The sequence below is a fragment of the Pomacea canaliculata genome, linkage group LG12, assembly GCF_003073045.1.
Source record: "Pomacea canaliculata isolate SZHN2017 linkage group LG12, ASM307304v1, whole genome shotgun sequence".
Classification (NCBI taxonomy): Eukaryota; Metazoa; Mollusca; class Gastropoda; order Architaenioglossa; family Ampullariidae; genus Pomacea; species Pomacea canaliculata.
Window position 1 is genome coordinate 1,333,343 of NC_037601.1, and position 26,843 is coordinate 1,360,185.

A 26,843-nucleotide genomic window follows, 5' to 3' on the forward strand; every position below is an offset into this window, starting at 1 on the left:
GTTTTAGTGCGTTAGTAAGCGTGTTCGCTGCTCTGTATCTGTGTTGGTGAACCCAGTGTGAGCTGACTTTCACTCAGGGTGTGTGTTTTCGGGTGGCTGGGGTGGGGAGGGCCTCATCGCCTATACTATTCAACTTTTTGTGAGAACATGGCCTGGTGGTGCAGCGGGTGGCTGTTCCTCTCACCTCCCCATCCCCACCACCAGACTAACGGAGCAGCCTAACCCCTTGTCAGTTTATTTCTGTTTATTGGCTGTAGTGAAGGATGTCTGTGTGTTTGTTCTTCTCTCACTTTAGTCTCTTCACTTGTCCCCATCTTTCAAGATCCTAGGCTCAAGATTTGAACCCTGCAGTTATCAAAGGAGCTGATGCTTGTGCCTGTTATCAGTCCTTAAAACCGAACCAGGCTGAGAAACAATAGAACCACACACGCAGATACCGCTCAGTGTGGCCTTTGACCTGTGAACATTGACCCTTGCTGGGGTCATGACGATATCATCAGGTGTTGAGATAGAGGAGCGATCAGTGCACACAGCAGCCTGTCCCCGCCACACCGTCCGACTGCGTGGTCCTGATGAGGTGAGCGTCTGTGTGTGTGTGTGTTCACTGTTCACTGCTCTCGTGCGTCGTCAGGTGTTGAGTGACGTCACGTGCGGTATGACGCACGTGTAGAGCGCGCAGGTGAGAAAAGGCTGAAAATAACCCGCACTTCTGTCAGTCGTTAGTGGCGGTCACGTGACACACAAGAAGGCTGGACAGTCTCTCAGCCACAGTTAGTGACATCACACTCGTTGTGCCAGAAGCTTCGGTCTCTATGGTAACCTTCATGACGTCCGGGTGGTGACACTCAGGTGCAGCATTCAATTCGAGACCTCAAAGGTGAGAGTTTTTTTATTTCTCACATACCACGTGACTGCTGCTGTCTGGAGTGCTCCTCCCTCTGATCGTGGTTCACAGGGTCAGCTGTCGTCATGTACACGACTACTATAAGTCTATATACACATGTACATGGCTTGTGTTGTGTACCTAGTCTCTTGCTGCAGTAGAACTAAGCTCCACCCCAGTAGTCCTTTAACCGTCCACCCGGCATGTAGGTCAGTGACACGTGTCATAATACCCGTGTCCATCACTTTCACACGTGCACCGAGCGTGACGCACGCGACAGTAGACTTCATTTGATTTCCGCACTAACACCGGCCGTCCTCGGCGTGTCATCAGCCTGTCCTCTCCTCTTATCTGCTGGCGATGTTTGTGTTTGTCCACAATGATGCGGGTGGTGTTTGTTTGTCCACAATGCTGCGCGCGGTGTTTACTCAAGACTGTTGAGTTTCGGTTTGTCGAGGACGAGTAAAACTCTTTCTCCTCTAAAAGCGCATTTGCTGTGCAATCGCGTGGCGAGTGTCAACAACATCTAAGACGGAGGCTGAAGAAATCGATGACAATAACGAGGACAGGCACGTGCTTACCTAGCGCCCTCTACAGGCAGCGTGCAGGGTGAGCACCCTGCCCACCCGAGTGCAACAATAGCGTCTGTAGTTACCCGGCATGCAACAGCAGCACTTGAGTTACCCGATAGACAACAGCAACACTTGCGTTACCCGATAGACAACAGCGACACTTGCGTTACCCGTCATGTCACAGCAACACTTGATGTATCCTATATACAATAGTGAACGTGAGTTACCCAGCATGCAACCGTGACACTTTGCACGTCACACAACAGTGACACGCGAGTTACCCAGCATGCAACAGAGGCAGGAAGTGGGTGCAGCATGGGAAGAATCGCCTGTGCGTGACGTCACCGCCATGCAGTGCCTGTCAGTTGCAATGTTGGTCGGTGTGATGTCACGCTGTGTCACGCTCCGCTAAGTGTGACATGTGTCCGATAAATACGCAGTGAGTGACGTAGTAGCAGGATCTCACGCGTCGTCTACCTGTCGCCACCGTCTCCCTCTCTACAGACTCTACAAGACTCGGGCTGTAGTTTAGTGACGTGCAGTGTGTGACAAGATGTCACATGTCGATTAGGACTGTCTGCAGTCTGTGACAATATTCCACATGTGTGAGCGTTGTGACAGCCACTGACCCCACGTGACTGTCAGTACTCGCTGTCATGTCTAACAAATAAAAGTCTGACAGTCTACAAGGCTCCCCACCCTGCGCCCTGTGCTCACGTGACACGCGTCTGGCCTGTGGGTCAAAGCTGATGATGCGTGTCACGTGATTTGTCTGCCCCCACCCCCGGCGTTGACTGTCATATTAATCATTAGGAAGGCCAGTTGATGATGTGTCATGTGACCGGTGTGGTCTCATCGTTCATCGTTAGCGAGACTACAGCTGCACGTGATGACCGGCATCCAGTAGCTTGTTACGTTCCTGTGGCTGCCAGCCAGTCACGTGACCTTACCTTGGTGCTCAACGCTCTTCTGTCTCGTTTGTCCAAACTGGCCGGCTCTCTGGACTGCCCTATAGCCTGGACTGCCCTATAGCCTGCTCTATGGACTGCCCTATAGCCTGCTCTATGGACTGCCCTATAGCCTGCTCTATGGACTGCCCTATAGCCTGCTCTATGGACTGCCCTATAGCCTGCTCTCTGGACTGCCCTATAGCCTGCTCTATGGACTGCCCTATAGCCTGCTCTATGGACTGCCCTATAGCCTGCTCTATGGACTGCCCTATAGCCTGCTCTATGGACTGCCCTGTAGCCTGCTCTATGGACTGCCCTATAGCCTGCTCTATGGCCTTCTTTAGGGACTGCGCTGGACATCTACACCTGCTGCACTGGCCAAACTGACCTGACCGCCAAACGCATCTGTGAAAGTCAGTTTCTAAGAAAATGAAAAAAGTTGTCGTCGTTTCTGGCATTGCAAGCCGCCATGTTTGCATTGCTTGCTCTCTCAATCTGAAAATGTCGGCGTCCACAGAGCTGCAGTCCCGGGTGTCGGCTAGTGCCGGCTTCCTAAGAAAATGTCAGAATCTGAGAACAAGTCAAACAGGGGGCTGTGCTCAAGGTCACCATCCATCATTTGCAAGGTCGACTGCTTCCTGATGCAGGGTTCAATCTGCTCTGACGAGCGAAACGACATTCTCATTGGACGTTATCTGCAGGGGTCATCGAGCATGACCTTTTCACAACGCCTGCTCAGATACCCGCAAAGAAAATCTCGGATATTTTTTGGTCAAGGGTCTGAGCTGACCATGACCTCGATCCTACAAGCAGCTGTGATGACGTTTTCCCGATCTTACAAACAGCTGTCGAGGATTGTCGAGATCCTGCACGCAGCTGTCGAGGATTGTCGAGATCCTACAAGTAGCTGTGCTGACGTTTGTCACGATCCTGCGGATGGATTTGCCTATATTTGTCACGAGGCGACGTTGAAGTCCCTCCCCAGTCACTTTCTTCACGCGGAAGTTTTATTTATCGCGTAATCTCTCGCTTTAAAGCATTTCACCTGTAATCACATGTAATCACCTGTCCACACCTGCATCCATCGATGATTACGTAGGAGAGTTTCCTATTCAGGCTTGTGGCTAACATGCGGTTACTAAGAAGAGCGGAGAGTTTGTGGTGCGAGGGCATCTAGTTTATTTCATGTTCACTGCCAACTTTTCACTTCCTTCCTTTTTTCCCTCTCTCCTGCACCGAGTCCTCCAAACACACTCACTGTCTCTCCTTTCTCTGTCTATGTGAACTCTCTCCTTTCTCTCTCTCTATGAACACATTTCATTGTTGTATTTTATTTAGCAGACAGTGGTTGTAAGGATGGTGATGTTGTTATCGCTGTTTGTCGGTGTGCAGTATGCGCGTGTTGTTGCTGCTGCTGTTGAGCGTCCTGCTGGTGGCGCTGGCGTACAGGGTGCACCTGGTGCTGCAGCGGCCGCTACCCCCGGGGTTACCAGAACCCGAGAAAGTCCGGTGGCTGGACGAGACTGGACGGATCGCTCTTGCTGTTGTAAGTGACGTCACTGTCTCTCCCCCTGTAGTTATGATGATGATGATGATGATGATGATGATGATGATGATGATGATGATGATGATGATGATAATAAAGTTGATCTATATAGTAACTCACACCAACATCAAAGGCAGGCTCAAAGTGCTTTACAACAACAAGACAATAATAATAAAGGCTGATCTCAAACACAAGCAGCTTACTGCGTGTCCACGTCACTGCCGCCATCAGTTCACGTGACGTGTGCAGCCCTGGCATGGAATCTTGGGTAAATCAACTCAGTTCTGATTTTTATAAAGTAGTTGCGAGCTAGTACGATGTTGTTTATGGAAGCTCCACTGCCAGTCTCTGGTGGCGAGGCTTCACTTGTGCAGACAGCAGTATGGTCACGTGATGACAGCTGTTGTAACGGCATGACACTGACGGTCACGACCTAGTCACGAGACGTCACAGTGTTAGCCCAGTGTTAGTGTTAGACGTCACAGTGTTAGTCCAGTGTTAGTGTTAGACGTCACAGTGTTAGTCCAGTGCTAGTGTTAGACGTCACAGTGTTAGCCCAGTGTTAGTGTTAGACGTCACAGTGTTAGCCCAGTGTTAGTGTTAGACGTCACAGTGTTAGTCCATCACCTATGTGTGCTGTGCACAGCTCGCTGTAGCTACTCGCCATCACAGCTTCCTGCAGCAGCTGTAGACAAGGACTCGTCTGGTGTTGGCACTGTCATGCACACGTAGCATGTCAGTCATGACAAGATGGCGCTGACGTGGCAGGACAAACAATGGTGAGGACAGACACACAGTTAAATCCCGGAGTAGATAAAACTGTGATGTAGATGCACACATCAACATTCACACAAAACTTCACAGATTGACAGCAACAGACACAAAGCGACGGACAGCTGCTCCCCGCCAGTCAGACCAAGGGACATCACTCTCCACTTCCTCCTCTCCATCTAACCACGTGGTCTCCGTGTCTTCCTGTCACAATAATATTAACTGTAGCTTGGTGTGACTTCCCTCAGTTGCTCTCCAGTAAAAGAGATCCATAATGTCTCCCCGACTTCATACAATTCTCGGCAGCTGTACTTTCTGTGTTGTGAGGCCGTGAAGTTGTCTTCCCTTTTGTCAGCAACTGTTGGATTAGCGCCCCTTGCTGGTGTTTATCGGTGTGGTGTGTGGTGTGTGCTGTGTGTGTGTGTTAATTCTGTCTCGTCAACGTTTCTTTGTTTTTGTTCAACGAGCTTTGGATTCTGAGCTTCATCGACACAAAATACTCACTCCACCATTATGTTTACATGACTACCACTATCATGACAGTACTTACACTACCATTGTGACTATATTACTCACACCACCATTGTGACTACATGACTACCACTATAGTTACAGCGATACTCCCATCATCAGCAGTCATCATCCTCATCATCACCAGCCACTCCTGTCTCCTGCTCGTGTGTCACTAATGTCAGAGGGCGGCCACAAGATCTGGCGCCGGCCATTAGCGGCAGAGATGCTGAGGAAGAGCCTCCGGCTTGTGAAACTTTATTTGTAGCGAGCTTTGAACACGAGACCTTTGATAAAGTGATTTCCTCTCGTGTCCACAGAGCTCCATCATCCAGCATCTTGGCTTCAACCCCGCCCACGACAACCTCAAGTTCTTCATCAACACGGTCTTTTCGCTGACCTTTAACCCCTTGCCATGGCAGCGACCTGAGCCGGTGACCTTGACTGTAAGTCAAAACCTTTTACTCAAACAATTTCTCCTCTGTTTACCCACCGTCTCTCTCTCTCTGCTTTTTATTTTCTCCTCTCATCTTTGTTGTGCAACAAGGACTGCGTGGTGTACAGTAGCCATCGACTGTAAACATTTACAGAGTGCGTGATGTCCAGTAGCCACCACCCCAGACTTGTCAAGACGCCGGTTGTCTGTGCGGCTGTACACGTAGGTGCGACTGATGTATCCTGTGGCGTTGCTACGGCAACCAGGACAACGGTGATCACTCGCTGTGTCCTTGGCGACAGGTTGGCCTTGACCATCTGGAGGAGGATGGATGGAAGGCTGTGCACCTGCCACTGATGGTCACAGCTGACGTCAGTCACACTCACCTACACATACTCGCGTCATCGCTCACACGCAACGTTCGTGCTCTGACGTCACGGCACACGCAGCTGACGCTCGGTCGTCGGCTGTCATCTCTCTTTGTCCTCTAGATCATCGTTGATGAGGACGTCACACGATCGAGGCGAGCAGGGTCGCGTGGTTCGCGATGACAGTCACGTGCAGGCTAAAGTGACGCGACGCGAGTAGCGGTACCCGGTTTGTGACGCGTTGCTGGAGGTGACGTTTGTGACGTGCCGTCTAGCGTGACGTGTGATTACTGTGACGTGCAGGTGAGCCAGGACGTGTACAGTGGGGTTCCCGTCAGCGTCTACACACCTCACAGGGCCCCATCCGCCACCCACACCCAGCCCACCATCGTCTACTTCCACGGAGGAGGATGGACTTGGATGTCTGTAGGCAAGTACCCGACCTCACGGTGTGGATGTCTGTAGGCAAGTACCCGACCTCACGGTGTGGATGGGTGGACTTGCATGCTTGTATCTTTTTTTTGTTATATACCTTCCGATTGTGCGTACTTTGTATTTACCTGGTTGTCCGCGGCCAAATATTGTTTTCTTCAGTTTTAATGTGTGAACACGTGGTACACCTCAGCTAAAAATAAAGCAGCTGTCGTAGAAAGCAGCTGGCACCACAAACGTTTCCTTCCTCAGGCTGCCATCCCCTCGTGACGTCAGGACAGCCAGTGACCTCCCCTTTCTCTCTCCACCCACACACCTTTCTCAGTCTCTCTTTTATCTCGCTTACCTAGACACGCACGCACGTACACAGCCACCCCCACCACACACACACACACACACACTCACACACACACACACACACAGTGCCAACTGCTGCTGGCACGAAGACGATGCACGTTGAGAGAAGGAGGCCGATGTTAAAGGAAGAGGCGAGTTGTGTTTGGAGGAGTCAACTACAATCGCGTGTACAACAGCCCTCTGCCTTCATGGAGGCCGCCATGCTTTGTTGGGTGACGTCATCCCAACCACCCAGTGCAGTCGTCGTGGAGAGGCGAGCATCGTGGATCAGGATGGAGCTATGACCGGCATCACTGGTGACGGCAAAGCTCGGCGTCTGTACAGCAACGGCTACAGCTCCCAGAGGTCAGCAGCTTCCGGTCCTTGGGAGTCGCCCTCGTCAAGGACGCCAGCTGGACAGGTCGTCGTGTACAGACCTGCTGACTGTCGCCCACAGTAGACAAGATGGCGGCCTGTCGGCTGCTGTGTCTACCCATGTCATCCCCCCAACCACAGGGGCGGTCAAGGGACTGACTGACTGACTTTCAACCCGAAGACGAGGTAGAGCAGTGCGAAGTGGAGACTTGCTCGACAGAGTTATCTTTGCTGTCCCAAGACGCCGCCTACGTCATCAATCAGGGTTTGTTGTTTTCCTTCGCGAAAGAGCGAACAACATGGCGGCCTCGGAGAACTGGCGGCGCAGCTGTTTGACGCCCGACATGAGCGAGAGAGATGGAGCACGTGAGCATTGATCACTTACAGCCACCGTTACACTTAGGTTCTCCTTTAACGCCGGCCTGTCGGTGACCATAGTAACACACACATAGCGACTGTCACCAGGGGATGCAGCAGCCAGAGATAAGACAAACCTCAGTCACCTGCTCTTGTGGGGAAGGTGGGGTGGGGCAGTCTCCTACAAGGACGTGCAAACACCGCACGCTCTGGCCCGTGACGTCACCCACGTGCTGTTTTATTGACCCCCGTGACGTCAACATTATCTGCTTGCAGGTGTGTACGATGGACCGCTCAAGCACCTGGCCAACACCACGCGCTGCAAGGTCATCGCTGTGGAGTAAGATGTTATGTCCCTTGGACTGTCGGACATGTTTCTCCTCCTCCATGTTCCTCCATGTGTGGATGTAGAACTACTTTCTGTAGGACTGTTTTCTACTCTTCTTGCTATACTCAAAAACTAGTTCTGTAGATTCTACTGATGACAGTCGTGACTGGCACGCAGAATGGTAGATGTTTAGCACGTGGTCAACACGTGATGACAGGGTGACGTGCCGCACTGCCGCCAGTAGCTTCTTGCGTGTGTCGGTTGTAAGCACTGGACACCCTGAGTATCCCGAGTATCCTCGTCTGCCCCTACAGATACCGGAAGGCGCCACATCACGTGTTTCCGGCGGCGTACGAGGACTGCCTGGCCGTCACGCGCTACGTGGTGAAGCATGCGCTGCAGCTTGGCGTGCGGCAGGACGCCATCATGGTGGCAGGTGACGGAGCGGGAGGCAACCTCGCGGCTGCTGTGGCCCTGGCCCTCAGGGACAAGCTCAGCATGCAGGTAACCATGTCTCAAGTTTTACTGTGCCGGAATCACGTCACAACGAGGTTAGCATGGTGACGACCACAAGCTAAACATGATGGTAGACTGTAGTGACGTTACACCAGGCTGAACAAGCGGGTAGTTACGTTACAACATACAGGTAGTGACGTTACAACAGGTTGAACATGCAGGTAGTGACGTTACACCAGGCTGAACATGCAGGTAGTGACGTTACACCAGGCTAAACAAAACACATTCATATTTTTGTGAGTGTTCCTGTGTGTTTGTGTCAGATCCTCATCAACCCGGCTCTGCAGGCTCTGAACCTGGCCACGCCCTCGTACCAAGACAACGCCAAGCTGTTGCCAGGGATTACCTCCCCGGAGAAGGAAGCCACCAACTGGCTGCGCTACGCCGGCCTGCCTGCCCTCTACCTGCCGGCGCTGCTGGCCAATCAGCACGTGCCACGTCAGCAAGGCCAGCAGCTCGAGCCCCACGTCGACAGCCGACTTCACCTGCCCGGCTACCTCAATCTCACCCGCAGACACACCGCCGCCCTGGGCGACCCCGACCCCGAGGTCGCCGCGCAGATTGGTGTCAAGGTCGCCGATCCCAGGTTCTGCCCCATGCTCGCCAGTGACGTTAGCGGTGCGGCCAATGCTTACGTCATTGTGTCGCAGTATGACGTTTTAAGAGACGAGGCGGTTATGTACGCACACCGCCTGCACCAAAGCAAGGTGAAGGTCAAGCTCAAGCACTATCCCAACGCTTTCCACGGCTTCTTCCTGTTCGCTGGCGGCGGGTGGCTGACATTTAGAGACAGCCTGCAGGCTATGGAGGACCTCGTCGACTTCATCAACGTCAATGTCTTCGGCATTTACTGACACACACACACACCTCTCTATGCTCACCGTCTGGCACTCGGTCCCCGACTAGTTCTGGTGAGTGATCCAAGAACTAGGTGGAGCTTTTGTAGCCTGTGAAGTCCAGATACTGTTTGAACTTGACCAGGAAAGCAACATCAGCAGGTCTGGACGCTGCTGTTTAAACGTTTGACCTCACAAGATGCTCAGTTAACATCAACGTACACATCATCAGCATCAGCTAGTAACATAAATCTGTGTGCGTGTGTGTGTGCACGCGCTGCCACTGAAGAATCATGAGGTCGACTTCAAAACACCACTGTTGGTGCAGCAAGAAACTGAAGTCACTAGTAAATTACTGAGAAGTGGGAACAAAGACAAGTGGAAGCAAAAGCTAACGAGCAGAAAACTGATCTTAAAAACAGACAACTAGACCTTTTTTTTAAATAAGGAGGATATTGGATGGCATATTCTTGCACAACAAACATTTCAGAAAATATTTCCATTTTATTTGTAAAATATTATATGCTAACGTACAGAAGGCAGATCATAATTTCTTTGCACTACCTACATAGGTCATGCCGACTACGATGCCTGGTGACAACACATTAGTCATCAGCAGGATGCACAACATGAAGCAGTCGGCTCAACCATGTGTATTTGTAAAATATAGTTTGGCTGGCAGCCTTACACTAGGAACCCAGCTAGTGTTTCATAGTTTGTGCACAAGGTCCAAGTATGACAGGCCTTGCATTCCATTCTGTGCAGGAGACAAAAATAACTTCACTAGGGCCGTGTGACTCTGGTTCCATATTCTTAGACCCTGAATGTTCCAACTACTTGCTACTTTAAACCTACTTTGTGGGGCGCACAATGATTTGATGACTGGCTATGCACACAATAATCATCTCTGACAACTTGCTGTCTCCACCCTGTTCACAAGTCTTGCTCCTAGCAATCCCCTGCTGCTGATACAGGGGGCGGTCGCTTGCTGCGGTTGTCTGTGGCTAGTTTCTGACGAAGACGCCTCACTTCCTTCAGCAACTCCATCTCCTGAGTGTCCAACACTTGGCGATCTCGATCAAATTTAACTGAAAGGTTTTTAAAAAATATCAAATTAGAAAAAATGGCCATAAACCTTACAGGATAACTGTGCAGTTTACATGCAAAATGGTTTTAGTTCTGTGGACTTTTAAAGACAGTAATTAAACTTAAAAAGAATTAATTTCCAGTGACACTGCAAACAGAACATCAATGCATACAAAAATTGGGAAACTTGAAAAATGTGATAAAGATAACATGAAACATAACTGAACACATCAGCTGTAATATTATTCAGTCATGAAACAACTGATTTATCATCATGGAAGTGAGATTATTGAGGCAACGTTCCTCTTTTGGTCAATGCCCTCAGTGTGGAACAAGAAGGTGACCTCTCACCTCTCGATGACTGATCAGCTGCTGGATCAACATCTGCTTCCGACGTGTCCGCCAGAGTTTTGGAGGAGCTTTTTCTTTGACCTGGAATTTAAAAACAAACACCAAGAACCAGGATTCAAGCCATAAATTCAATGATAGAAACATTCTAACAAAATTACTTTGCAAACACACATGGACATTTTGGACAATAAAGATTAACAGATTACACGAATACTTTATCATTCTTGTTTCGTTAGTTTAGTCCTTGTCTTGAGAAGCATAGGGCCGCAACAACACCTCGAGAGCGGACCCGGTTTTGGGCAGTTGGCCCAGGTGGTTCTGACGTCCTTTGCCTCGCTCTCTACTGTTCTTTTCCAACTCTCCTCTTCCCCTGAGTGTTCCAGTCAAGTGTCTGGCCATGGTGTCAATGCCTATCCACCCAACCATGTCTTGACTAGTGGCATTCTGGTTGTTCTTTTCCACAGGCTGCTGTCTTTCAGCCATCTTATTCCAGAATATGGTGTTCTGGAGCTTGTTGTTGATGGTGTTTGTCACTCTCCGGTGTCAGAACCATACAGTAGGACTGCCTTCACATTGGTGTTGAAGATGCTGAAGTATAATGCTCGGAAGTTCCAGATGGGGTGTAGGCTGTTGAAAGCATGCCTGGCTTTGTTGATGCTGCTTTTGATGTCATCATCTGCTCCACCATCCTTGTTGATAATGCTCCCCAGATATGTGAAGCGGCCTCTTTCCAGGATGTTCTCTCCTTAAAGCTGGATTGGGAGTTCCTACTTGTTGTTGATTCTCAAACTTCGGTCTTCTTTCCATCTGGTTTCGCATAACCCGAGGCTTTCACCAGAACGCGTCATAAGCTCTTCAAGAGAGGAAGGAATCTTGTTGTGGTACTGTTGCAGTTTCTGTAACAGCTTTTTTTTATATATATATGAGTGGGTTGTTAGCCCAAAGCAACTCCCCCCTCCCAACCTGGAGGGCCAGGGTGCAACATTTTAGTCTGGCCTCTCCCGATAGACCTGGTTAGACCTGCCAGGAGCACAAGGCTAGCCCCCGCCGACATAGCTTTGTGGATCAACAAGGCCCGCAAGCCACCACACCACTACAAGGTAAGTTGCACCAACTGTTGGCGGTTATTATTCTTGAGGGAAAGATATTTAGCTGTGATGCACAAAAAGCACAACAGCACAGTTTATCAGATATTCGATACCCTGCTCTCCTGACTTGGCCCTGACATTTGCACATTTTTTTACCGAATGGCTACCTGAAGCCTTGTGCTACGGATCAGAAAAATGCATCTTAAATCGGTCCTTAGGACAGCAGCTGTGATAGTGAGGTGAGCATGTACGACAGATTCACATATTGAAGTGACTACCCTACATGTAGTGGGGTGATGTATGCTGGCTAACCAACCTTCTAACACTTTTGACGTCAAGCCCATTGTGTGGCTGCGACCATCTAGCAGCTCAGACTCCATGGTGGCTAGCCGGCGTGCTGTATCCACTCCTCGGCTTGCTCTCTCTTTGTCCAGGTTCTCCATACCCACCTGAGTCTGATGCTCCTGAAAAAAGAAACATCAGAAGCACTATACATGAGCACAAAGTGAACACCACAAGCATTTCAGTTTGGGGAAAAAACAAGGGAAAAACTCGGTGGTTGGAGGGTGGGAAGAGAGGACTAACCTTCTGTCCCTGGCACTTCTTCATCAGGCTGTGGACCTCCTGCTCCAGAGCACGGTTCTCGGTGTTCCGCCTGGCTAGCTGTAAACATGCAAAGACAACAAGTGGTTTTCCAGCATTTATTTTATGATCAATAATTCAACACTGCCATGTGTCACCCAGGCTATTTACTATTACTTACTACAGTGCCACTGTGGTCAGAAGAAAAGGCTGCAATCTTAGGGCTGACAAACTTGCAAAAAGGCCAACAGTAACAAATCAAAACTCACTACATATATAAAACACACACATGACTTCCAGGCTTTCAAAACCCTGGTGTAATCATCTAGATCATGATAGTATGCTGTGACCAGATATCTTTTACAAAAGGCGCTGCAGTAAAATACGCTATGCAACAATGGTCTGACCCCACACTCTGTAGTGTGATACAATGTAGTGCGGCATCCTGTAACAAGATATTAATGTCCTGCACCTAGTGGACTGCCAAAGGGGACTAGTGATGGTGCTATCAGCTAAGTCTGCTGGTCGGTAGTTCTGTCTGTGCTGGGTCGTGGTACCTCTATAGCCCATTTTCTGCTGACAGCAAGCTCAACATGCTTTCAAATAATCAGCTGGCTTGACATCACACACACACAATGTTCATCGCCACAAACATACGAACACATGCATACATGGACACAAAGAGAGGAAGGAAGGTGGAGAAAACCACCAGCTGCTGGAATTATTCCCACGAAAGGTGGTTCGTTAAGCCAGAGTTAAAACATCAGAGATAGTTATTGGGCAAAGTGATGGCGGCAAAGCATTCCAGACAGCGAGACTGGAGGAAAAAAAGATGCAGTAGCAAAATTTATCTGGCCTGATATATGGCCCCTGGCTTGAGCAGACGAGGGAAACTGGCTGGGCCTGATGATGGGTTAACACTAGCAGTTCACGAGACAAGGTGATGGAGACAATGACAGCAGTGTGACCACCTCTTAGTCAATGTGGAGAAAAAAAGGCGACCATTGCAGCTTGTAGAGAAGTGTTGTCATGTGATCAGATTGTATTACAGCACAAAGGCAAAACAAAAAATGATCCGCTGAACTGTGTTCACACACAACTCTCTTCTTCCTTGCACACATATACTCAAGCACTCAGTCACCTCTACAGCCACACTCCACCCTTCCCTCCTGCCTAAATACTGTACGTAGCCTGTCTATTCATTCACCTGCACCTGGCGGGCCTCCCTCTGAAGTTGATCCATTCGAAATCTGTGCTCCATCTCTTGTCCTGCCATCATGTCCACTTGGCGCTGCGTGGCCTCAGCCAGACCCTGCTGCATCATCTTGCGAACTTCCAACTCGCGCTCTCGCTCAGCTTCCTGCAGGCGCCGCTGGATACGTTGCTCCAGTTCTTCCTGCTTGCGTTCCATTTCTTCCTCTGTACGAAGTCCAACCGAAGATATGGCAAACTCTCGCTGCAGCTCCTACAACCACAGTAACCCTTCAAACAGCTTATGCATGTACAGATGAGTTTTTTTACTCGTACAAGAACAAACCCTTCATTCTGCATAAAGAAGATGAAATATATATACTTTTAATGCAACGCTATACCTCCCTCAAGGGACGCAGGTTAACTGCTCACAATGTACTGAATATACAGTAAAAGTTACAGATAGTTCTTTTCAGTGCAACCATCTAGAGTTCTAGACTCTAGAGGTTATTTTTTTAACAATAGTTTGTTTTTTTCACATGTATGATGGCAGGTGAGGAATATGGTAACTACGTTAGACTAACCCTGAAGATGTGTGTACCTGTTCAAACATTTTTTTCTGGAGCTGCAGTTCAAGATTCCGGATCTCAGCTTCTTCAATGGCATTTTGAGTTTCCTGGTCTCGCAGTAGTGCCTTCAGAGAAAAGATTGTAAAAATGCGACTCACTGAAATTCTCTCAGCCTTGTAAGACTGCATTCTTACCACATTGAAACAGAGAATTAAGATCTTCTAGGTTTAGTTTTATCAGAGTAATGACCCACGTGTAACCCTAACCCTAACCCTAACCCAAGTGGAATATAACTATTTTAAAAATCAGCCACTAATAAACTACTAAGACACTGCCCAAGTTCTCCAATAAACTATGGATGACTAAGACACTGGCCAAGTTCACAAACCATGAATGACTAAGACCAAGTGAACAGCTTTAGCTGTCAGTCAGGAAGTGAGCAACCCAACTGAGAGTCCTTTCTTGCTATCACCAGTCTGCGTACATTTTTGTGGAACAAATTTAACCAACACATTGTGGAGAACCTTGTTAAACCCACTGTGATGTATACCTATAGTTGCATGAACACAAGGGCTTGACAGGACGACTGTTATCAAGACGAGATCTTGCGTTTTCAGCAAGTCAACAATTTTAGTTTTGTACAAAACACTGTGAATGTTTCACCATTGTGTTTACAATATGCAAATGTTTGATTCAGAATGTCTGACCTTTCTCTGGAGCTCGTCATCCAGGCGCCGAAGCTCTGCTGCTCGCTGCTGTTTCTGGAAGTGAAGGAACTTCCTACGCGCCGCATCCAGCAGCTGCAGTTCCTTCAGCTTGACTTCTCTGTGCATGGCCAGTAACCTGCACATGGCCAAAACCTGCATACAAATGCTGGCAGCGCTCTTTCCTACACATATCTAAAATCTGTACATCACCAAAACCTGCATACAAATGTTGGTAGCGCTCCTACACATATCTAAAATATGTACATGACCAAAACCTGCATACGGATGTTGGTGGCCCACTTTGCTACACATTATCGGTAGGAGTAGGAGCAGTAGGAGAAGAATTGTCAGACACAACAGTCATGGTCATTAGTTGGCTTTCAAGCAAAAGAAAGAAAGGGAGCAGGCTTGTTGACTCAGTCACTGTCACTGCCACCATCACTGGTCACATATCAATGAAGGTAAGAAAAATACTTTGCTACACACCGCTGGCGCTGATCAGCCAGTTTCTGCTCCTCCTGAAGGATCATTTGCCGCCGCTTTTCTTCAGCCTCCAACAGTAGGGCCTGCTGCTGATACCACTGCTCTTCCTCCTGCTGGCGACGAAGGGTCATGCGCTGCGCATCAAGTGACAGCTGTCTACACAATCAATAAAATGGCATTTGTTATCACAAAAGTGACAATTGGTGAAACAATAAATAAAATAGCATTTTACTGAACAACAGGCACTCCATATAAGGTACAATATAGTGCTGGCACCAGAGCATCATGACAATTGTCTACGCAAACTGTCAAATGGCATTCTGTATAACAAAAGGCACATCAGATACGGTGCCGCATGGTGGTGGAACTGCAGCATACAATCAATAAAATGGTCCAATGTATGTTATGATACAATACTGCATTATATTTACGGAAATTTTTACATAGAGAAATTATATGTTCCAATAAAGAAATTAACTTCTAGGGAAAAAACTGATTAGCAAGAGAGCAAAAAAACAGGAGCAGTTATCTTTAGATATATCTATTTTAGATCATTTAAGTCTATAACTTTTTAACTAGTTTATGGCCAGTGCCACATTTCACAGAATAATAAAACAACAAAGAAATATAGATAAGTATCTTGTACACACTTTTTCCTCAAGTATTCCATTTCTTCTTGACGAATCCTCTCTCTCTCCTGGATCTTAGATCACAAATTACAGGCTCTCTGTTACATTCATCAGTTCAAAGTACAGGCTGTCTGTCAAGTCAGTTCCAACTACAGGCTGTCTGTCAAGTCAGTTCCACTTTGTCTGTCAAGACAGGCTGTCTGTCAAGTCAGTTCCAATTACAGGCTGTCTGTCAAGTCAGTTCAAATTACAGGCTGTCTGTCAAGTCAGTTCAAGGCTGTCTGTCAACAGGCTGTCTGTCAATTACAGGTGTTCTGTGTCAAGTCAGACTGTCATCACTGTCATGAAAAAGTCCTGTCCAACACAGGTTTACTATTCATCTTCAGCATATGTAGGTATCATTACACAAAAATAAAGCTCAGTGCATTGATCATGTGGCTGAAATATATAACATTATCAGACCTGCTGTTTACTTGAGAGACCAATACTTTTAACTCATATCAACAAAAACATTAGTATCATTTCTGAAATCAATTTCTTCCCCATCCTGTATATGTCAAAAGTTCTAGAACACATTAACAAAACACTTTATCTGCTTTAACAGTTACCTGATAATCAACGATGAACTTTGGGTACTTATTGAAAATTGGGTACTGGCCATGTGTAAGGGGTGTGAATGGCTCAAGTTTGGTCACAGGGTGAAGATCACGGGGAGTAGCCTCCATCAGACGGTATGCTTCTTTCACCACCATTTTCACATCCACAGCATTGCGATGATGGAAGAAGTACTGTTGGCGAATTCAACAAAAAGGCAACAACAATTTATTGCATCAAAAAAATGCATCCAAATCAAAAATGCATTACGCTAACCATAGACTGTCAAAAATATGTTGTAGTGTGTTGTCAAAAATGTATTTATTGCATGAAAATTAAGAAACCATAACAATCAAAACTTACAATTGTAGTATGTGAGGCATTAAGCATCTCTCTTGAGACATATGAGGCACAATGCTCATAGCGGTAGGTAGAACTAAAGTAAAAACTTATATTATTAAGAACTCTTACACATCATGCAAGTTCTACACTGAGACTGACATTCAAGAAGATCTGAGAAACTGACGTGAAAATCATCCAGCTCTGTACACTGCATAAGTGGTCCACGAGCACAGATGGAATAAGCTGCCGTCAACATGATGAGGAAGGCTGGGGGGTTGCTGACAATATTATCCCAAAGCACAAGCCATTCTTCTCGTGTGAGTACCTCTGAGAAGACTGTCTCCAGCAGAGGCCAAGCATATACCTAAAGAATTGGAATTAATCATGTTTCTCTTATTTTTAACAGAATATCTCGGTAGAAGTAGAAATATCTTTATTATGTTCTTGCCTTTTCTCGTACAAAAATCAGTGCAAGAAATGTGCTGTTTGTAAATGAAAGGAAAAAAGTTTACTCAATCACATTGATACAAAATATATCTTCTAAATTTTTCACACCGGTGAATCAGACCTGTGGCTCATCTTAACATTTTTAGAAATATCGACACTCCTATTTGTCAGCTAGGTGTTTATTGTTTTTCTTTATGAGCTTTTGAGAGAAGAATTATTTTAATGCATGCCTTCTGATCAGGTTTGACATAGATTGTTGCTAAACTTTAAAATCTATTTACTAGTTTTCGTTCAGCTCACCAGAGTCACACCTTTAAGCACAGGCTTTTCTGAACATACACATTTTTATCGTTTTCAAAAATTTGTAAAAAAAACCTATGTAAGGTACAGCTATAAATTTTGTTTTTCTACATATAGATCAATATTAGTAGAACTGAAATTGTTTTCAGTGAATTTGATTCAAGCTTGTTTTTTTGTCACAGGAAGGTAGGCAAATGGAATTTTAAAAAATGGTTATCATGAAGTAGGCTACCACACCAAACTGGGTCCTATCGCCACAAATCTCGTTTTTTAATGTCAAAAAATACATAAGGAATCTAAACACTCAAATAAAGTTTAAAGGCTTTTTGGACTGATGACTGACATGAAACCTCTGATGTCTGACATCATCTTCTAAAGTGACTAGGTCTAGAACATTCTAAATTATTGCCAGAAAACAACTGGCTAAACAATACCAAGAAAGGTAGCTGCAGAAAAATGATTCCTTAAGCCCTAGGTGCAGTTACATTCTTTGGTTTACCTATAAAAATGGAAACAAAATGAATATCCTTCATAGTACTGCCTTATGATCTCAGCTCTCTAGCGGACTTTCATAACAGTGGTGTAAGAAGCAACTCCTGAGTTAAAAAACATTTGCTTTGTTACAAGAAAACAAGAGAACCCTTTAGTAGTGACTTTATTTCTATTGTAGTTATTTAAATTAGAAGGGACATTTCCAGTCTGACATTATAGTTTACTCAAACGTGCATAGTCCCAACTAAAAAAAATACTTACACTTGGCAGTTCAGCACAAAATCCTAACATAACGAGTTGATGATTTAATATTGTAGTAAAAACTGGTACTCTCACGACTCTCAACTTTACAGTGTAGCTGCACCTTAAGTCTCAGTAATTCTGATAGTGGTGAAGATTTCATACTTGTGCAGTGACACTGTAGGTGACAAAATGCTGCAGCAGATGGCGATCATGGTACGCCAGAATATTCTCCACCATCGCCAGCAGATTAATCGGAGGGTTGGGGAAGTACTCAAACCAGTGCTGACACCAGTTCACTGGAAATATACAGAAAGCTGATGCTTTTGTTTTGTTCTTCTATCTGGACAGCTTGGTCAGTAAACAATCACAGGCTAAGACACTAACATCAGTACACACTGCAAGGTGACACTAATATCAATACACACATTGATGACAGACCAACACCTTACATTACTACACATGATACGGTGATGCCAGATCATCCTATAATTGCCTTCCATCTTTGGTTTTTCTTTTGTACCAGTCATAGGGAAGACTAGGTGACACACTAACATCAGCACACAAGGTGACACTAATATCACTACACACATTAATGACACTAACATCTAACATCAGTACCCATGCTACATGGTGATACAATAACATCAACAAACCAATTACAAGATAACACATTAATATTGTACACACATGACAAGGTGGTACACTGACATCACTTGCAAAGCAAAGTTAGCAAGCTATAAATATAACAGGTCAGCAGTGTAAAGGTCTGCACACTGTGCTCAAGACTGACACAGCAAGTATAGTATATAATAATAAAATGCAAAATTTGTAAAGCGTATACTCACACTCCTAAGGAGCATGCTCTTAGCGATTAAGAACAAAAATCGAAACATGGACAGCATACGAGGGACACGAAAACAAATAACATACGAACTATAAAAGAATCAACAACCGTTCTAAATGAAGAATAAAATCAAACAAAGAAAACACAAAGAGGAACCAATAACAAAAACAAGAACAAAACACAGACAGTATACGAGGGACAGGACAACAAACAAATAACGTATGAACTATAAAAGAATAAACAACCGTACTAAACGAAGAATAAAATCAAATACAGAAAACACAAAGGAAGCCAAAAACCAAGAAGAAGAGCTGAGAGTAACATGATATTGCAAAAAGGAAGGACGTGAAAAAGGACCAGCATTATGGGAAAGATTGTTAGGAGAAATATTTACGGAAGAGGTGTGCTTTCAGTGCATGTTTAAAGGATTCAATAGTGCGGTAGGTGGCGGGTATGGAAAGGGAGAGAGTTCCATTGTTTCACTGCACAATAACTAAACATCCTGTGGCTATATGTTGTTGTTGTGGTGACAGGAAGAGTAAGGAGACCATCATCAAATGAGGGATGTAAGGGATGTAAGTATGTAAGGGAAGAGCAGTTCAGAGAAATAATCAGGACAGGTGTCAGCAAAGAAATTGAAACACAGCACAGACATACATTACAGATGTTACATGACATTAGTTCTCAGTGTCCACATTTCACAGTGATAAATCCATGTAAATTTTTTCTGAATAATGAGACAGCAAAGAATGTATTCCATCCATCCTACAAGTTACATTGTCATACATGGAACTGCTTACACAATTGTGCATGCAAATGTTTACACTCCTTAACTGTTCAAACAACTATTCAAACAACTATTCAGTAACTGTCCACAACAAAAATAAACCTTCATGCAACTGTACTCATGAATGTTCATGCAACTGTTTGCATCCATGTTATTGCAGGCATGTGTCTGTGAAGATTCCTACCTAAGATAGTAGCTACCATCTCAAAACACACCAGGTGGTTGTTCTGAAAGAGCTTGACGAACGGAAATGCCAGTGAGGGCAGGAACTGCGTCTCTCCAAAAATAGGTGCCCAGTGAGCCAGCGCCGACAAAATTCTGAAATAAGATGCTGCTGTTAGTTACTGCCAGGTCTGAGGACAAAGATCCTAAGTATTACCTTTCTCAAAGATGTGAATGAGAACATCTGTCAATGTGTACACATGCGAGGGGAGAAAACAATTTTTAAACACAAATCATTGAGCACCACAAACAGATAAACGAGTTTTCCAACAAGACTTTATCAACATCATCATCATTATTATTACTACAGTAAAACCTCTTTATTAAGATGTTCCCTATTAGACTCCCCTCCCCAATTCTTAGTTACAATCCAAAAAATGTTCATGGATGCATTTTGCTATATAAATGTCATCTCTATTACAACTAACTCCTCAACCTGACTTACAACTGACACCTTGTGCTTTATTACAACTTTATTGCAGAAGTCACGGGTTAAAAAAAGAAATTACATTTATTACAGAAATTTAAAAATTAAATCTTCAGTGAAGCGTGATAATGGCAGAATAAGCATGATCAAGAAAAATCAAAGAAAAACATAATGGTATGGCTTTTATTTCAACACTTAAATCAATAAACTTAAATTAGTGTTTGAAGTCATGGTTCCTGAAATTAAAGCAGACTGGTTGATCTCCTTACTATAACCCCATTCAGTTATGACCTGATTTTGGTGGATTTTAATGAATCTTAATAGGAAGGTTTTACTGTATTAGAGAGAAAAAATCTCCCGAGTAGCTCCTCACTACAACTTTCAAAATAAGTTTGCAGTTGTTCTCCAAAATTTCTCAACAATCAGAAAAATAACCTCTGGAGGATGCGGAGAAGTTTGCTGCTCTTGATAGGGTATGCCTTGTGCAGGTTGCTGTAAGCAGGGTGCACTCCTTTGTCAACCAATGCTCCATATGCTGCATGGTTCTCTGGCAAGCACAGAAGCTTGCGCCAGATAAACATCCTGTCAAAGGAATATTGGTGAAACTAGAACTCAAAGCTACATGAAGACAGTGTCTTAAACAGCATCATACAACGCTGGACAGGGAAAGGGTTACTGAAAGAAAGACCCAAACTCAATGTTAAGCACCATTTCATATGACTTAAATGAACCGAGGTTTTTCATGGACCTCACTTGTTAAATAAAGCTAGACAATGATGGATGGCAAGGTTAAAAAAATATACTTCCAAGATGAGTTGTAATGCTCCTTTTTCTCCTGATATTGCAGTATTATATGATAGTACACTCAAGTGTCATCTGACACATCGTGCATTTTATGCTCCATCATTTGAAACAGAAAGAAGTTAATACACAGCACAAACTCCCTATCATACTTTTAATAAATAGCTGTCATAATGACTTTGCCAAAAATTAACAAGCTAAAAGACATTCCATGCAAAAACTTAAACATAGCAGCTCACTATGTTTTTCTAGTAACAAGGTACACAATATTTAACTTGAACATCTGCTTCACAGCAATAGAAACCATCAGGATGGTTTTTACAGGAAGGTAGTTAAAGAATGGATGAAAGCCTTACCTGTATTTGGATGGATACTCCCCATACCCCTTCAGGATAGCCAGCAGTTTGTCTGTGTTAAGGCTGCACACCCCTCCAGCCTTTTTGTATGTCCCCATCTAAACACATTTGGCCGCACACACATGCATGCACACACGCACACACAAGCAGGGTCAGGTCTGACCATTTATTTGCCATCTCTGACCTGGTGCAACAAAAAGGTACAGCCACATTGAGGCACACTGACACACCAAGAAACCCGTGAGCACAGACATTGTTTGACAAACACCACACAGCCTACAAACTCAGTCCACAATGATCCACTTACCTCTGTGCTTTGACTGTGAAGTGGCTTGGTCTCCAGCTTGTTGGAGTCATCTGCTGTCGCCTCACCTACACTTCTCACTGTACTGTCAGTGGACATCGTGTCAGACATCTTGTTGCTCCGTACAACTTTTACCAGAGGAGCTGGAGGCTGAACTCATGAAAACAAAAAACTCCATAAGCTGCTTCCTCGGGGATTTTCCCATTTTTCTAGCAGAACAGTTTAAACATCTACACACATATATATATATAGTTTTATAACTACATTACTGCTGCCATAAAAAGTATGTTTAGGCTTCTCAAAATGTTGTCACATGTCTGCATGAAGCTTAGAATGTGTTGTGACAATGATAAGGACCTTAAGGTAATTAAGAAAACATGCTCAGTACAGAGTAAGGAGTTCAGGTTTTGCTATGTACTGATACTATGTCATTACAAGGTACTGTAAGGACCACAATGGAAATACTAAATACAGAGTAAAGAGTTTAGGCTATGTACCAATACTATATTATTACAAGGTAACTAAAATGGAAAAATACTTCTATTACTGGTGTTGACAGTTTTGCAAACTATATGACAGAGCCAATTATATATCTGAAGCCTATCCATATAACTGTGATGATAAAGTCTACCTTGTTGATGTCTGCCCACAAAGCTTGCAGGCTCAAGATATGCAGATTCCCATCATCCATCACTCCCACAAGATATCGGCCATTAGGACTGACAGCTACATTGTTGAGGCGACAGTCTATGGTGCCCACATCAAACAGCAGACGACAACTGTCAATATTGATAAAGCGCATGATTCCATCCTGTGAGAGAACTCCAAGAATCTGGAAATCACCAAATACATATAAATTTCTGAAATAATCTGACAAAAATTATGAGAATGATGCAACCCAACTAGGAACATGACTTAAGGAGGAAAATGTATTCAGGGAACCATTCCACTGATTTCCAAAGTTGGAAAATGCTATTTTCTTTGCCCTATAGACCTTGTGAAAATTGATTTTTAATATCAACATTGTATTTTTGTAATGCGATAACCTGAAAATTCAGATTACAAAAGATTACATATATATATATACTAACATAATATGAACAAGACCGATAAAGAAATTTAAGACCTGGTCAAAACCATCCTGGAAACTGTCAGGAAGGAACTCTAGCTGCTTCACTGCGGTGACTTTGGTGGGCATCTCAATAACACGTAGCAGCCGACGTGTGTCAAGAGACCACAGGTGGATAAATCTTGATCGCCCACCTGCTGCAAGCATTCGTCCATCCCTGAAAAGCCACACACCTATATGTATGCATGTGCATACACCCACACATATATTTAATAATGGGTGGTCTCTGCTGCAGCATGTATCAGAATTAAACCCATTCAACAATCATCTAACAGGGTGAGGATAAAACTTTTCTGCCCTGTTGAAGCTTGTTTTAAATCTTTCCTACTTGGACAATGCCCTTACATTCCCTTTAATCGCTTGCAATTTGCTCATCCAAGAACACGAATCATTCGTTTTCACTAAAAATGTCTTCAAGCAAAATGTTTACAATTAAAATGATTCAAGATGAAGTCACATAGTATACAGTCAGCTGATGAAGTCAAACAGTAGTGTACAATCAGTTTATAAAGTTACACAGTAGCGTATAAGTCAGCTGATGTCACAGGGTAGTCAGTCAATGAGGTCACGAGTGAAGTAGTCAGCTCATAAGGTCATACTGAGAGCGAGACAACAAACAGTCCACTGGAGATGCTGCTAAGTTGCAGATTTATGGACAGCTTCTCAGTCATGGGTAACATACTACCCCCACCTTGTTGCAGCAAAGCTTCGGTACTGCGGACTACTCCCTGAGGGAACTGGCAACTGGTATTTGCAGGTCAGCGTCTCACATTCCCAAGCAAAGATGGAGTCATCACGGAAGCACGTCATTATCAGATTGCTCATGGGTAGAAAAAACACCTAGTTTTTAAAAAAAATATTAGAGGGTACCCACCATTAATCAAGTAAGACTTGTAAAATGTAAAAATAGGCAAGTAACAAGCTCAAAGTCAAAATCTAGATCAGTTACACTGTTTGAAATCACCTGTTAAGGGGAAGACTCTGTTGTCAGAGTTCTTATTCCTATACATCCCCTCTGAAGCATAGGAAATGTTGTCAGACTATTTAAGGATAATTTTTATAAAATCCTCTCCCCAAATTTAGGCCTTAGGCTTAGACATGCTGTTTCTCCTTGACTCACACAGCAAAGACCTATTAAAGTCTTGTTATATGATTTGACCAAACTTTTCCCTTTCAAAATCAAGATTTTTTTTTACATATTTGCATCACTAAAACAGAAAATGGTAACAAAATAGTAAACAATATTTTAAATTTTTATATTAGAAAGCACTTATACATTTCTGGAGTAGTTGATTTGCATGAGAAAATATTTTATAACTTTTTAAAATTCTTCCTCAGCAATTTTTTAATCTCAGTCCCAAAGGCATTGAAAAACCTGTTAAGCTGAACCCATTAATGGAAATTTCCTGCAAGAAAATAAATACTTTATGACTAAGAATTCTGAAATCTACTTTTTTCCCCTACTCTATGGAAAAAAGGATGTGCAGAAGGACCTATCACACAACAGAAATTAATAAACTGCTTAATATTTACCTGCAACAGTCCAACATCCTCTTTGTTGTTAAGCTTGCGTTTCCGCTGGAAAGTATCCATATCCCACAAGTGGGCGGTATCTACCGATGTGGTTAATGCATATCGACCAGAAGCATGAAGGGAAATGCTGTGTATGGCAGATTCATGGCCTTTCATCCAAGCAATCATTTCCCTGGTGTCTGCACACAATAATATAAATAGCAATACCATGGATCCAAACATTTCACTGATCATTGTGTTACTGAACAGATGTTACTGTGTCATGCCAAACATCAGATCTGAATATAAAGTCAGACTTTTCTTAGTTATGTTTATGTTCTTAACCCCAAGCTAAGGAATGCTTCTGCCAAATCTGGTGAAGATAAGACAAATGGCGTGAATCTGCACTAGATCTGAATCAGAATGACAGACAAACATACAAACAAATAACAACCATCTGATCCTACTTTATTTAGAGTATATATGCCAGTCCACACATGACATGCTCAAATGCATGCTGTCATACACATGCACACACACACACATGTGCACACAATAAACACAAAAGATCTATGTCATGGTAAAAATTACCAGCATCAAAACATTTGAGAGAGTAATCTGACAAGGCAACCAGGAATTCAGAAGGTCTGTGAAGGCTGAAGGCAAGGGCAGTGCAAGGATGGCCAGTCTTCTGTATCAGCACAAATCTTGCAAGGGACAAAGAAAAATAGAATGATACAACAATTACAAGCCTACAACAAACATTCAAAGGATACTGAGGTAGCAAACATAAGAGTAACAGCTGACACAAATCAAGCATTAGACAGTTAGGTGTTTGGGTCAGAGATTAATTACTCACCTATTCTTGCAAAGGTCAAACAAGAAGATATTTCCATGGTGGTCACTTGCAATGAAGCCATCACCTGACTTGTTGAATGCTGCATGCAAAAATCGAACATTTCGTCCATTGCTTCCCGACGAACTAGGAACACTGTGTGTGACGGTCACCATTAACCTGAAACATTTGGTAAACATTAGCTGTCCTAGCAGAATAGCACATTAATCCTTTTTTAACAAGATGTAAGTCTACAATAAACTTTTATTTAAATGGAAAAAGCAAAAAACGTTTGCCTCTCTCTACATTATTTGACTGGCAAAGCATAAAATAATTGGTACCTGCAATCAGCACATGAACTGCTTTTTAATAGTTTATCCAGTAAGATGACTAATACAACTTTTTTCTTTCCAAGGAGACATAAGACATGACATAAAATAAAATGTTCACTTGCATTTTTTTTTAATAATATTAACGGAATGATTGCCAACACTCATTTAAAGTTACTATCATCTGAAGTTACTCAGACATTCCAAAAACGAGAACTTTTGAGCCTTTATAAAACCTTTTTAACAGACTTTCTTTCATATGTTTATGGAATGGACTCTGTGTGTGTGTGTGTGTGTGTGTGTGTGTGTGTTGATAGTGTGCCATACACACCATTATGCTGATGTTAAAGCTGCTAAAATACAATGTATATTAAAACTGAAACAAAGCCTTACCCATCATCACTTGAAGGAGTAGGCTTCCTGTGCCATATCTTCCCCCTGGACTGCTTACACAAATCTAGTATGTTCATCATGGTCTAAATGCCGCAGAAATGTAGCCTAATATCAATGTATCCACAAAACAAATGATTACGTGTTCTTCAACTCCATCGTTGACGTCGACTCTTATCTGCGTGTGCTACGCTGTAGTCCTTGATCATCTGTCGAAATCTTACGCAGTTTCGCTCTCGTTGAAGCAGTCAACTACTAAGTTATTTAAACCTAAAATAGGAAAACGCTTAACAATAAAATAACACTTTTTGAAGCAGCAAACGTGACTAAAAGAAAAAGAGAACCATGGTTGAAAGACTTTAGTAGCATGCAGGTTGCCAACCTGAGTCTCAACATGTTTCAAACATGTTAGCGCGTCTTGTTTATGGATTGCTTTAAAAGGCCGAAACAACAATTATAGGAAACGAAGTAAAGGTCTCACAACGAACTATTATTTATTACAAGACAAAAGTTAAGTTTAAGAGGTTTTGTGAATGTGATAACTTTACTTTATAATAATAATAATAATAATGTTCTAAATTTCTCAC

At 44.0% G+C, this 26,843-nt stretch overlaps 2 protein-coding genes across 4 annotated transcripts; one reads left to right on the forward strand and one right to left on the reverse strand.

The window, feature by feature from the left end:
- Positions 1-472: 472 nt before the first annotated feature.
- Positions 473-9,912, forward strand: LOC112577147 (arylacetamide deacetylase-like). Of its 3 annotated transcripts, none has more exons than XM_025260122.1 (7): positions 473-577; positions 3,798-3,951; positions 5,553-5,678; positions 6,340-6,466; positions 7,813-7,876; positions 8,179-8,368; positions 8,644-9,912. In XM_025260122.1, the coding sequence occupies exons 1-7, from the start codon at positions 573-575 to the stop codon at positions 9,232-9,234; spliced, it is 1,257 nt and encodes a 418-aa protein (XP_025115907.1). In that variant the 5' UTR covers positions 473-572; the 3' UTR covers positions 9,235-9,912. The 3 variants fall into 3 exon arrangements, with proteins under 3 accessions (XP_025115907.1, XP_025115909.1, XP_025115908.1); XM_025260124.1 differs by lacking the exon at positions 473-577 and adding an exon at positions 609-679; XM_025260123.1 differs by lacking the exon at positions 473-577 and adding an exon at positions 621-877.
- On the reverse strand, positions 9,708-26,701 carry LOC112577146 (TBC1 domain family member 31-like). Its single transcript, XM_025260120.1, has 23 exons — positions 26,260-26,701; positions 25,562-25,717; positions 25,294-25,409; positions 24,724-24,902; positions 23,882-24,030; positions 23,188-23,347; positions 22,693-22,893; positions 22,065-22,211; positions 21,758-21,855; positions 21,036-21,182; positions 20,136-20,269; positions 18,483-18,616; positions 17,023-17,202; positions 16,511-16,690; positions 15,924-15,976; positions 15,277-15,429; positions 14,791-14,926; positions 14,116-14,208; positions 13,531-13,788; positions 12,327-12,404; positions 12,058-12,205; positions 10,654-10,734; positions 9,708-10,304 (listed from the first exon to the last, which is right to left on the reverse strand). Exons 1-23 carry the CDS (start codon positions 26,337-26,339, stop codon positions 10,165-10,167), a joined length of 3,201 nt encoding a protein of 1,066 aa, XP_025115905.1. The 5' UTR covers positions 26,340-26,701; the 3' UTR covers positions 9,708-10,164.
- Positions 26,702-26,843: the final 142 nt, after the last annotated feature.